General features: G+C 43.2%; 1 protein-coding gene across 2 annotated transcripts in view; it reads right to left on the reverse strand.

Moving 5' to 3' along the window:
• The window catches only part of Gpat4 (glycerol-3-phosphate acyltransferase 4), a 41,058-nt gene that overhangs the window by 11,335 nt on the left and 16,159 nt on the right, over nt 1-13,564 (reverse strand). For both annotated transcript variants that reach the window (XM_036209468.1, XM_036209466.1), the window contains exons 2-5: nt 11,258-12,246; nt 3,022-3,091; nt 1,157-1,457; nt 276-350 (exon numbers count right to left, since the gene is read on the reverse strand). In XM_036209468.1, the coding sequence (XP_036065361.1) occupies nt 276-350; nt 1,157-1,457; nt 3,022-3,091; nt 11,258-11,422 (611 nt within the window). In that variant the 5' untranslated portion in view covers nt 11,423-12,246. The remainder of the gene's footprint in view (nt 1-275; nt 351-1,156; nt 1,458-3,021; nt 3,092-11,257; nt 12,247-13,564) is intronic.

Raw genomic sequence — 13,564 nt, forward strand, 5'->3', positions numbered from 1 at the left:
ACATGCTATAAAAATCTGTGAATACCTGAGCCTGGACTCCTTTTTTTACTCTAAAGTGGGAAGATGGTGAGGGCTGGATTGCAAGAAGGAAGTACACACAGCTCCTATCTCCTATCAGCTACAAAACAAAAGCCATTTACCAAGATACCACTGTCACTGTGGGTTACTGAACCACCTAAGACTCAAGGACTGTGTTGATCCAAAGCTGTGGCTGCCTCCACTGTCAGTCACCATGCTCAGAGCAAGCTGCCGACACACGAGTTCACCCTACTCACCTCCCATTTGGCAGGTATCCAACCATGGTAGTACCCACTACCAAGAGGCTAATTCCTGTGAACGCCAGAGCAATCCTGTAAGAAGGAAAAATGCAGTAAACCAAACATTCAGTGACTGTGTGACGACAAAGGCAGAAATCATGAAAACCACACGTAAGAACTGACAAGAGCTTCCTCTGAAAACCTGAGAAACCATTTGTACTGAGGGAGGACTTAATTCCAAACAGACAGTAAACTGTCTCTTTAGCATTAGTCAGTTGCTATACCCAACACCTGTCTGATCTTGCTTAAGCTGAACAAACACCCTGGCAGAAGTAAAACTCTGTCAAAAAGCAGGTAGAGTTGCAAGGTTCCAGCATCTGGCAAGACAAAGAGAAGGGCACAGAGAAGCAGAGATCAATGCTGCTTCTGTACCAGGGAGGCAAGTTTGAGGAAAGGCTATACCTAGGAAAGAGGGGCCAGGAAGTATATCATGTTCTCTGCCCTGTGTTCAGTCCCCCCCAACAAGCAAACAGTAGTTAAGAAATCCTACTATTAGCTGGGTGTGGTGCTTGGCACATACCTTTAGTCCCAGTACTCAAGAGGCAGAGGCAGAGGCAGGTAGATCTCGGTGAGTTCCGGGCCAGCCAGAGCTACAGTGAGACCCTCTCTCAAAAAAAGTACACACACGAAAGAGAAAGAAAGAAATCTATTTCTGTCTTATATGTAAAGAATTGAGGGCTTAATGGGATAGTCCCTACTGTGCCCTTCCACAGAGTAAAATGGACTAGCCCTGGAAAAAAATACTACCCTGCTTTATAAACGGGAAACAAGGCAAAGTGAAGTGGAGAAGGCACGTACACAGGCAGAGCAGTCACACTGGCCTCAAGGCCCAGCCTCACCTGAGTGGCAGAAGGAAGCAATATCGAATCAGCACTCCTAACCCCCAGAGGATGGTAAGCCGGAGGCTTATATACTGGAAATTGTAATTGGTTCGGCTCAGCAAGTTCCAGGACTCCAACTCCTCTGCGGAGAATCTCTTTGTCACTTCGTCATCCATAATAGTCTCCATTCCTTTCCGGCAAAAGTAGAAAATATCAGAGAGCTCGAACTCTGGCGTCTTATCCAGAGCCTTGTTACTGCCACTTCGACGGATTTCCTTGATCTCTTCTTCCAGAGAAGTGGGGTCTTTTGCAATGATTCCTGAAAAAAACAAACCAACAAACCAATATCCCTAGTCAAGCGGCATGCTACAAGGAACATGTGTTTGAAAGGGTACATGTGCCGCGGTTTGGATGTGGGCTGGATAGCTCTCCAGAGCTTCCTGAGCACAAAGAGGTAGCCCTCAATACAACAGTACTGAGAAGTGTGGGGGGCTTTAAGTGGTGGGGTCCACCCCCCCATACATATCTTCCACCTAGGCTCATGCTTGAAACTATTTAAACTAAGTGAGTCACTTACACACAAAAAAGGGCATAAAAGTAGGTGGGAAAACGAAGGGTTTCTGCAGAAGGAAGGAAGGTGAATAGGGAAATGGGGGGTGAAAAGGACTAAAATTTATACTTGGATAAAACTATCAAAGAATGAAAAATCAACAGGTGTGGTATGGTAGCAAATGCCTTTAATCCTAACACTCAGGAGGCATAGGCAATCAAATCTCTGAGTCTGAGGCCAGCCGGTATAGACAGACCCCTGTCCTTAAACAAAGAAACCTGGAATGTAAGAGATTAGCTCATGGATTAGGTCATGGGACTGCTGTCCCTGAACAGAGCAGTACTATACCTGCTCTGGGTGGGTAGGCTCTGCAGAGGTGTATTTATTCCCACAACATTAGGTTGGGGTTCTGGTGGATTTCTGGTTGCTTGTTTGCTTGGGTTTTTGTTTGTTTGTTTGTTTGTTGCTTGCTTGTTTCTGAGACAAAGTCTCAGTAACAATGGCTGGCCTTGAGCTCACTGAGCAGCTAAGGATGCCTTTGAATGCCTGATTCTCCTACTTCCACCTCTGAACTGTTGAGATCACAGGCATATGTCACGGTGTCCAGCTCTTTAGATCAGTTTGTTTTTAAAAAGTAAGCCAGACACCTCCCTACTCTCTTGGGTCATTCCTTGCCACTGGAACCAATTCTTTCCTCCCTCCTGTCCTTTCAAACACTCCTGCCATGTGGTTCCATCTGCCACACTGCAATGTGGCCCGGGGGACCTCACCAGTGGTATTCTACCTCTGCCTATCCAGGTTTTCTTGTCTGTCTCTGTGTGAGAGACTGACAGAGAGGGAGAGACTGGGAGATTGACCGTGTGTGTGTGTGTGTGTGTGTGTGTGTGTGTGTGTGTGTGTGAGAGAGAGAGAGAGAGAGAGAGAGAGAGAGAGAGAGAGAGAGAGATCTTCCCCTATCACTCTCCACCGCACACATTGTTACTAGGGTCACACTGCCCCTGAAGCTCTGGGACTGCTAGACTGGCTAGGCACTGAGCTCTGGAAATCGGGCTGTCTCGAGCCCCCAGCACTGGAACTGTACAGGGCATGTCACTGAGCCTACGTTTTACGTGGATCTAGGGCTGCAACCTGTGGAGGCGCACAGCAAGCATTTTACTCACTAAACCATCCGCCCAGCCCTGCCTGAGTTCTGTACCTACCAGAAGGTCAGACTTTTTCTTCTACAAAGGACCCTTGGGTATTTTGTCACAGGCAAGAGCAAGCAGACTAAGGCTCTACAAAGAGTCTGGGTATTATTTCGGAGGCCCTGTAAGACTAGGGCACCCAATCCTACCGTTGGTGTAGGGCTTGTAAAGCTGGTGGTTCTTCTCCTTGGCGCCTCTCTCCATTCTCAAGGTAGCCCACTGAGGAGGAAAATGGTAAACGACAGCAAGAGTGGTCATTTTCTGGTCAGTTGTCATCCTACTTCTTTAGCCTGCAAGAGGCTAGTTGCCTGCTCAACTCTAGTTGGCTGACATGATAGCAGTCAAGCAGCATACCTTCCAAAAGAATCATCCAGTCCACAGGGCTACGACTTACTGACCAGGAACACACACTAAGTTCCCAGCAGTAAAGCACTAAAAAGTCAAGAAGCCATGACAAGATGTTCAGGGTGCTTTTCTCATTGCCTGAATCTGTCTCCAGGCACATAGGAACTGGCTAGTAAAACATGCCTCCTTCAACTACTGCCTACCCCTGCAAGGATACCCATCACCACAGCATTTATTTATTGGGGGGGGGGGGGCGCAGGAGAACATGTGGAGGTCAGAGGACAATTTGTGGGGAGATGGTTCCACCAAGGGGATTCTGGGGATCAAATGAACAAAACTATCTGTGCATGCCCTGATGAAGAACATAGAAGTAGATGCGATTGGTGATGTGCCAAAGGAACAGAGAGTCTGAGAGATGAAATCTAAAAGGCCCTGACTCATCACCAGGCTGTTCTTTTACTTCAGGGTTCTTCCTCCTCCATGGTGACTTTGGTGAACTTCCTGTGAGTCTGCAGTCTTCTACCTGATCCCCTGACCAGCCAGAATCCTCCAAATACACTCAAAGTAGGCAACCAGGTATATTCCAACTTGATGCTTAAATTATGTACTGGTCGGGACAAACTGACCTCTTTCCAATATATAAAAGAACATCTGATCTGGAGCGCTACTTGTCAAGCTATTTTTGCAACCTTCCCCTGTAGTAGGGAGCTGTAACTCTACTTCTCAATAAAACCCCTACTTGCTCTCAATTCTGCTGTTCTCGCTGACATTCTTTTCAATAGTGAGACAATTAAACCAACAACTCCAACCCAGGAAACCAGTGACAATGGCTGTGGGTTACCGCTTTCATTAGAAGAGTAACTCTTCACCAAGGCTCTCTCTTAGCTCCAGACCAGCTCAGTGTTTGTTACCTTTACAGTTACAGTCCTCCCCTTTGGCTTTCTTAGAAATGTCCATGGACAACAGTTAATGAAGAGATTGGGAGCTGGCCAATGTGCTGAGAATAAACGACTGGTGATCAGTCCGCAAAGGGACATGTATCCATGTCACAAACACAGCCTCCAGGTCTCAGGGGACACTGAAAGAGTAAGGAGAGTGCTGTGAACTGCTGTCTTCTCGACATGGCGCTGCTGTTGCTGCACTCATGACCTCGCTGCAGCTATGGCTACCTGAACAAAACCTGCACAGGATCAAGCCAGTCATCATTTCAGCATGGATGAAGGAAAGGCTCATGAGACTCTACTTGTAGCTGAGGAGCTACTAGCAACTGATGGCTGCTGGGGAAAAGTGCCTCACTTTTCATTATTTCCATGTCCCTCTGCAGACAACAAACAACACTAGAAAGTTTATTGATCAAGGCTAAGCCTCTGGGCTGGTTGAAAAACCCCAAGTGCTCAAAAATATTGCCCACCAGATTGCAAGACCTCATCTTCTAACATGACCTAATTGACTCCTGCAAAACTCAGCTTATTTTCATCTTTTTGCTTATATCCAGGTCTTTATTTTCTCTTTCCCCAAATTATCTTCAATTTAATTGAAAGTTAGTTCTTAGAAATTCCATTCCAAAAATATTACTGCAACAACTAAAGCAAAAACTCCCTAAACAGAAGATTACTTTAAGGTACTCTGGACAGACATGGACCCATCTGTGGCAGGCACATAAATATTTTCTTCTGATAGGATGAAGTATCCACAACGGCTGCAAACTGCTTAGGTAGGTGACTTATGCTTAGTCCCATAAAAAGCACAGGTAAGTGTACTGGAACTATTAGATACCCAGAACATGAAGATACCCATGATCATTGTGAAAATGGCTAGGGAAACGACAAGAGATGCAGACATAAAATGTATGTCTACACAATTAACACAGCTATAAATCATGAATGTCAACTGACAAAGACTGAAGGGCAATATGCAAAAATAACACGGGTGGAAGCTATAAAACATGTGTGATTGTAATTTTTTGACATTATGGTGTTTGTCTGGTTATCTACTACCATATAAAAACTATCCCAAAACTTAATGGTTTAAAATCCCACTACTGAGCTAGATTTGCATGGTGGTACATGCCTTTAATCCCAGCAAAAGCAGGCAGATTTCTGAGTTCAAAACCCGTCTAGTCTACATAGTGAGTTCCAGGACAGCCAAGACTTGCAGTGACCTTGTCTCAAAAAAAAAATCAAACAAACTGACAAGAACAACAACAAAACCCACTACTGAACTGGGAGTGATGGTGATGATGCACCTTTAATCCTAGCATGCAGGAAGTGGAAATAGGTAGACCTCTGAGTATGACACAAGTCTAGTCTAGAGAGAATTCCAACTCATCCAGGGATACACTGTGAGAATATGTCTTCAAAATAAAATGAAAACAAACCAAAAAAAAAATTATGTTGCTTGCGAACCTAATCACAGAAGATTGGCATCTACTAGATGGCTCAATGACTTGAGCTGAAGTTCTTAGAAGGCTTGCTCACCCTATGTGGGCATCCGATTCAGGCTATCAGAGCCTGAAGCTGAGATAGAACATGGCATGGCTACACGAACAAACAGGGAGATCCAAAGAGTGAGAGATGAAAGCAAGAACGAATCAGAAACAAACTGCATTGTCTTTTCTTACTCAACCTCACAAGTAGCACATGCCATATATATCTACCACATCCTACCTGTTAGAAACCAATCACTCAAGCAGTGTCTGTTGCTCTACCAATCTCTAGGACAGCAAAAAAGAAAGGAAGGAAAGGAGGAGGGAGGGGATGAGAGAGAAAAACCAATCACTAAATACGTCCACATTCAGGAAAAGGGACTCAGACTACTTCTCTACAAAAGTCAGCAAAATCACCCAGAGAGCTTTGTAAAAATGCTAGACCAATGAATCAAGATACTGGCACCCCAAATAAGTACTTTTTCTTTTTCATTTTTTTTTTTTTTTTTTTTTTGAGAGGGTCTTATGCATCACAGACTGGTTTCAAACTCACTATGTAGCAGCCCAGGATGACCTTGAATTTCTGACTTCCTGACTCTACCTCCTGAGTGCTGGAGTAAGGATGTATGTTTTATATTGTGTACAAACCCAATGCTTTGTACATGCAGCACACACTTTACTGAGCTACATCCACAGCCCAAAATAAGTACTTAAATGTTTCCCTGGGTGATTAAAATATGTAGTTAGGAGGGAGAACCAAAGAATTATGAAAATCTCTTAGCTTTCTTCCAATCTTAAAAATATGCATAATCATTCCAATTTAGGAAAAATGAATCTTTTAAAAGGTAAAGTAAGTCATTCTGTGTCATGAGACAAAATCTTTGTCGTTTAAAAATTCTGCTGAAATCTAATCTCCAATATATTATTCAGACGTGAATAAGATTATGAAGGAAAAGGCCTCAACAATAAGTTTATAGGGGCTGAAGAGATAGTTTAGCCATTAAGATCACTTGCTGCTCTTCAAGAGGACAGGGTTTTGCTTCCCAGCACCCACAATTAAGTAGTTCACAACCACCTATACTTTCAATTCCAAGAGGTCTAACACCCTTTTCTAACATCCACTATACCTGTGCAGACATGGTTACACATACACATAAAACAAGAAAATAATTCCTTTTAAAAAAGGAATTGGGTTATAAAAGGGATCCCAGCAAGCTCCAAAATCCTGAGGACACAGTAAGAAAAAGTCTATGAACCAGAAGTAGGCATTGACTAGACAATGCTGCCAGTACCTTGTTCTTGGAGAAATTTGATCTTTTTGTTGTTGTTTTTTTTTTTTTTTTTTTTTCCCAAGACAGGGTTTCTCTGTGTAGCTTTGTGCCTTTCCTGGAACTCACTTGGTAGCCCAGGCTGGCCTCGAACTCACAGAGATCTGCCTGGCTCTGCCTCCCGAGTGCTGGGGTTAAAGGCGTGTGCCACCACCGCCCAGAGAAATTTGATGTTTTTATAGGCCATCAGTCTAGGACAGGAGAATGTTATAGTGGCCCAAATTTGGGCATTTCTCAAGACCAACCAACCAACCAATCAACACATACAAATACAGGTATATTTAGATGTATACACATGGATATACAGATAAATACTTTCTAAAGTTTGACAACATCTTAGCTTGTACCTGGATATTGTCATTGATAGCATCAATTCTTTGAGTCCATTAAAATTAATTCATAGGATTGAGCTCATTGGTAGAGTGCATGCCTAACATGTATGAGTGTATACAAGTGTACACACACACACACACACACACACACACACACACACACACACACAATCAACTCATGATACCAAAGATGAGTGGACGCTTCCAGAACCACCCTATGCCTTTGTTGACATACACGGAGTCCTTTCTAGCCCATCCTTTCTCTAGCATGAAGCCTGTTTGTCCAAAAGGTACTGTGAGCCCTCTGTAGGCTTGGCAACATATCTCTAAAAATGCAAGAAGTGCAAATTTACTTATTTTAGTGACTGAATCTGACTAAGCAAGTGGCCTTGGCTGGTCTCAAACTCAAGAGATCCACCTGCCTTTGCCTTCTGGGACTAAAAGCATGTGCATCCCTATATTTTTGATAAAATTATCTTTTTGTGGTGCTAAGGTTAGGAAATGCTAGTCAAGAACTCTACCAGTGAACTTTATCTTAAGGTTACAAATGTATGAACTATTTCCATTACTACTTTAAATCACTGTGCCCAGAACAGTGATTTTCAAGATGTGCATTCTCTGGTAGCCTAAGGTTATATGTCCTAGAGTAAACATTTAATTATTCTAATGTACAATTATAATCTATATTAAAAATTGTAAGAATGTACTTTGCTGTTGTGTTTTTGAGACAGGTTTTGCTGTGCAACCTAGACTGGCCTTGAACTTGTTGTGATCCCCTAGTCTCTGCATCCAAAGTGCTGGGATTACAAGTATGTGCCATCACTACACCTAACTTAAGAGTGTGTGTACTTTATTTTTATTCTATTATTTTTAATTATTGGTGAGTGTGCTGTCCATGGGAGTACAGTGCCTGCAGAGGCACAATGATGACATCAGATTTCCCTGGATCTGGAATTCAGACTACCCAACATTGGTGTGGGAACCACACTCAGGTCTTCTGAGAAGCAGCAAGTACTCAACCACTGAGTCATCTCTCCAGCCCCTGAATGTATACTTTAAAAACAAGGATTTATTTGCTCAGTGGCAGAGAAAATCTGGCATACACAGGGATTCAACATCCAACACTCTACCTACCAAGGATTTTACTTGGCTATCAACTTCAAAATAATCTGGAATTAACTAAAACCCAAGCATCTGAACACACCTGTGAGGACATCTTCTTAAATGAAGAAATACTCAAGTAAGAGGTGAAAAGAACAACCCCAAATCTGGGTCACACCTTCTGGTGGCAGCCTACATGAAAGAGCTTGGAAGAAGGTAGGTTTTCCTTTCCATCTGCTTGTCCTCTGCTTGGCAAGTTCATCTATCCTGATGCAGAGGGATTTATTCCTTCACTGGTATTAGACCATACTTCTTCAAGATTCCAACATACACTGAAGGCCAGCTGAGACATCCAGCCTCTTGGACTGAACTACTATCAGATTGTTGGTCTTTTCTTCTGAAGACAGCCATTATTAGACTAGTCAGTTTTATGTTAACTTGACACAAGCTGGAGTCATCTGAGAGAAGGGAGCCTGTAGGGCCTTTTCTTTTAATTAGTGATTTATGTGGAAGGGTTCAGTCTATTATGAGTGGGGTCACCCCAGGATGGTAGCCCTGGCTTTTGTAAGAAAGCAAGCTGAGCAAGCCAAGGACAGTAAGCCAATAAGCAACACTCTTCCATGGCCTGTGCATCTGCTCCTCCCTCCAGGTTCCTCTCCTCTCTGCTTTTGATGATGAGCTGTTATATGTAACTGTCAGTGAAATAAACCCTTTCTTCCCCACATTGCTTTTGGTCATGGTATTTAATCACAGCAATAATAACCTTAACTAAGTCATTGAACCACCGCCTATAAGACACTTTATTAATAAGTCCTCATATATATTCATTCATTCTATCATTTCTGTTCCTCTAGAAATCCCTGACTAATACAACAGTATGTGTATACTTGTCATAGTGCATGAGTGGAGGCCAGAGGAAGACAACTTTGAAGGAGTCAATTCTCTCTATGAACCATACAGGTAAGGGAATGGAACTCAGGTTACCATAACCTTGGCAGCCAGTGCCTTACCCTCTGAGCCATCTGGATGGCCCTCCATATTCAGGAAATGATATACAATTAGTCTAGACTTTTTGTCTCATCTACTGTTATCCAAAATGAACTAAGCACTAAAAAAGATTTTTAAACTCTTACTTCTGTTTTAAAAAATAGCAATTTCTAGAGGCAGAAAAGATGAGCCAGTGCTTAAATAAAGCACTTGCCATGCAAGCATCAGAACCAGAATTCAGATCCACAGAACCCACATGAATGCCAGGTGGGCATGGTGCCTGCCTGTAATTTCAGCCTCAGATGTCAGAGACAGGATCTCCACTATACACTGGCTAGAAAGACTAGATAGGCATCAGCAAGCTCTGGGTTTGATTGAGACACTCTGCTTCAATAACTAAGGTGGAAGAGCAACTGAGGAACATGGGTAGTAACATCAACCTCAGGTCCCCACATGCACACATGCTCACCCACACACAGGCTAAAACGAACCTAACTGAAACAAAACATAACAAACATACTTGAAAACATGGGTTCACAGCAGCCAAAACGTGGAAACAATTCATCAACAGATGAATACATAAGCAAATCATTGGACAGACAACCTAACAAGTTACCATTCAATCACACATAACACAAAAGTACTGACAACTGCTACCATGCAGATGAGCTCTGAAAACATTCACAGGACATATTTAGAATAGGTAAATCCAGAGAACATAGCTTGTGCTAGCCAGGGCCTTGAGAGTAAATGAGGACAGACTGCTGAGTAAGGTGTCTTTTTCTTTGGGTTCGGACTAGCTTCTCACTGGTTACCATCCCCCACTCTGGGATAACTATATTGGTTTAAGAGCTTCCTATGAAGTGACAGCAACATGTGGCATTACAAGAGGTGGTGCTATACAACATAAACATACTGAAGCCACCGAACTGTGTTCAGAATGGCTGGCTTTACATTCTGCTTATTTCACCTCAATTTCAAATTTTTTAAAATCATTTTAATTGTGAGCATATGTGTGCACACCTGTGTGTGCCTGTGCACTGAGGGCAAGTCCCACGCAGGCCAGAGGTGTTGGATTCCCCTGGAGCTGAAGTTACAGGTGGTTATGAGTCACTGGATGTGGGTGCTGGGATTCACACTTAGGTCCTCTAGAAGAAGCAGTACATGCTCTTAACCCCTGTACTGTTTCTCCAGCCCCACCTTGTTCTTATAAGGGCAGTGAATACTACAGAATTCAAAGGAACTAAAAGAATGTGGGAGAAAAATATTTAAAGACTGCAGAGTGCTTGCAAAGCATGCCAATGACCCTTGGCTTGATCCCCAGAACCACCAAACCAAACCAAACAAACCTATAAGATATCACATGAACCAGTGTATTATATTATCATGGTATATTACTCAAATTATGCAGTTTCAGCTGTGGGAAAGAATTCCTGAGGATTCGGTGACTACTGAAAACATTCTGCAACTAAAGCAGCAAATCTATCTAAATATTAAAGTCTTGAGGCACAGGTCAACTTCCAAGAGATACTACTTCTCATCTGCTTCCATTTAACAGAACAGTTCTGTTCAGCGGTCCGTTAACTAAGATCTCATGTATTCTCTACCTTTCTGAAAAATTCAAATGCTCTTTCCTGTGCATTCTTTTTGCATGAATGGAAGGATCGACCTCAGACTGCTACAAGAGAGGACAAAAAGAGACAATCAGCAGAAGCCTTATACCCTACTACCTGCTCTCATGAGGCAGTTCCCGATGTCTAAGCCCCACCGTGATATACATGGTGAAAGGACTCCTGATAAGGACCACTCTTTCTGCTAATGCTCTTCTCTCCCCTGTGAGGAAACCTATCACAATAGCACAACTTACCGCAAAGATCTTTAACAATGTTTTCATGTAGAGCTTTCGGATACCAAAGGAGACTCCAAAAATGGCAGGGACTATGATGAAAACAAGCAGCAGGGTGAAGAGGACAGTCAGGGAGATGCCCAGAAGGTTGACAATCAAGCTATCAAAAGGCAGCAACAGGAACATGGTGGAGGATGCAGGTCAGACTGGTTTCCACACACAAACACGTCTTCAGATGGTCCCTTCCGACAGCACAAGCCTTGGAAAGGAAGCGAGTCCCCCACGGGTGACAAACTCCATCTCAAAGTTCACGTCATCCAACTGCCTGAATACAGAGCTGTGGTGCCGAATAATGATACAGAAGGGCCACAGGAGCACCTCAGAATTCCAGGTCTCTCTGGTACAGATTGAGCTGTGGTGATCGAGGCAGGACAAGGCTTCAGGAATAGCATTCGAGTCTGGTCTGTTTCTGGGCAAGTGAGCGGCAAGGGTGAGCTTTCTGTTCGGCTATGTGGGTTGCTTCCAAGGTTTTACTTTTTTTCCTGCTCCAAAGCATTCAGCAGGTGAATTTGTGCTAAAGGGCTGTATTGCCAGAAGTACCAAGAAGAGTTCACCTTGGTGCCAGAAGAACCCTGATAACCCCAGTAGACAGGGCAGTTGCTGGCACTTCACACCAAGGCTTCTGAATATCAGTATGCAGAAATTAAGTAATTTTTACTTAAAATTCCTTCATAAGCTAAAACTGAGTTCATTGTAAAGAGTTCATAGCTGGTCCCATGTTCCCTTTGGGGGGCTCCTGGTGCTGGCTGCCCCAGGACCCTCCTATCCGGAGAGCCCCAGCGTTTGCCAGTAACAAACAGAGGCTGGCACAGAACGTCTCATGCTGCCTGTACCGAGCACTATTCCAGACACGCCTGGCATTGGTGTCCTCTGATATTCTTCTCCCTTAAGGCACCCTTCTCAGCAGTGACCTGGGTTCTTGGCAAAAGGTTGTTTACATGCTGCCAGAGCTGGGGGTTGGAAAAAGAAACACCATCAGTCACACAAAGCAAGAGGAGAACTGTCAATATGCTTCTGCATGTGTGGTAAGGGAGAGCTGTTTTAGGGTGAGCCCACAGCCAGCTTCTCTAGTCATCAAGGTCAAAAGGGAGCAGGCAAACAGATACACATACAGGGAGAAGAACAGGTCCCATAGTGTTTTTACCTGCAATGAGAGGAGCTGTGGCCACACCAACCTTCTGACAGTATGTACTTTGAAAGGTAAGGGTATGGTATGCAATGTAAATCCCATTCTGACTTGTCCCCCAGTTACCTAGAGTTCTTCATAACAGACAGAACTAACTTTGTATTCTTCCCAATATTACATAAGAAAATCATTTGTTCCTATCTTTTTCAGGGCCAGGCAACAAAAATGAGGACATTAGTAACAAGGTACGCTGTTCTTCACCTTACTTTTTACTTAATTAACTTGGAAGAGAGTTCCATGAGTAAAAACAGAGCACCCCTCTTTGCGGGTACACAGTTTGCAACTAAAAGAACACACTAGGATTAAAGTAACCAATCTCCTTAGACACCACTAATTCCACCTTTTTGTTAAATATTACTACGCTAAATAATCCTACCATACATGATTTAGTACCAACAAAATTCCTAGAATAATAGAACTATAGAGAAAAAGGAAATACACAAACTTTTACAAGGTATTTATCATTTCTTCCACAGAAATTAAGCCCTTCCAGTCCACTTCACTACACTGGCTGCTCATTTTAAAATTCTACTATTTCATGTATCTCATAAAAGTAGTCCAATATATAGTGCTCATTCCAAATTACAAGTTACCAATGCAAGCCCTGAACTCGGGAACATCCGATAAGATCTTTCTGGAAAAAATGTGTTTACCCTGTGGTACTGGGGATAGAACCCAGGGCCTTCCCAACTATGCTGGGCAAATACTCTATAACTAAACCTCAGAAGTGACCTCCTAGTTTTGTCCCAATACATAGTTCAAGAAACTGAACAAATAGGTACTGACTTAACATCAATTTCGAGGGGTTTGAGGGGTTGGGGATTTAGCTCAGTGGTAGAGCGCTTGCTTAGCAAGCGCAAGGCCCTGGGTTCGGTCCTCAGCTCTGGGGAAAAAAAAATCACCAAACATCAATTTTGATCAATGTTTTATGAACTAATATGTGTTATTTCAGGGCTGGTAAAGTAGCTTAGTGGGTAAGGGCCCTTGCCACTAAACTTAAGGCCCTACATTTGGCCCCCAGAACCCATATGGTACAAGGTACAATTAATTCCCACAAGTTGCCCTCTGACTTCCACATAAGG

The sequence above is a fragment of the Onychomys torridus genome, chromosome 17 (assembly GCF_903995425.1).
Source record: "Onychomys torridus chromosome 17, mOncTor1.1, whole genome shotgun sequence".
Lineage (NCBI taxonomy): Eukaryota > Metazoa > Chordata > Mammalia > Rodentia > Cricetidae > Onychomys > Onychomys torridus.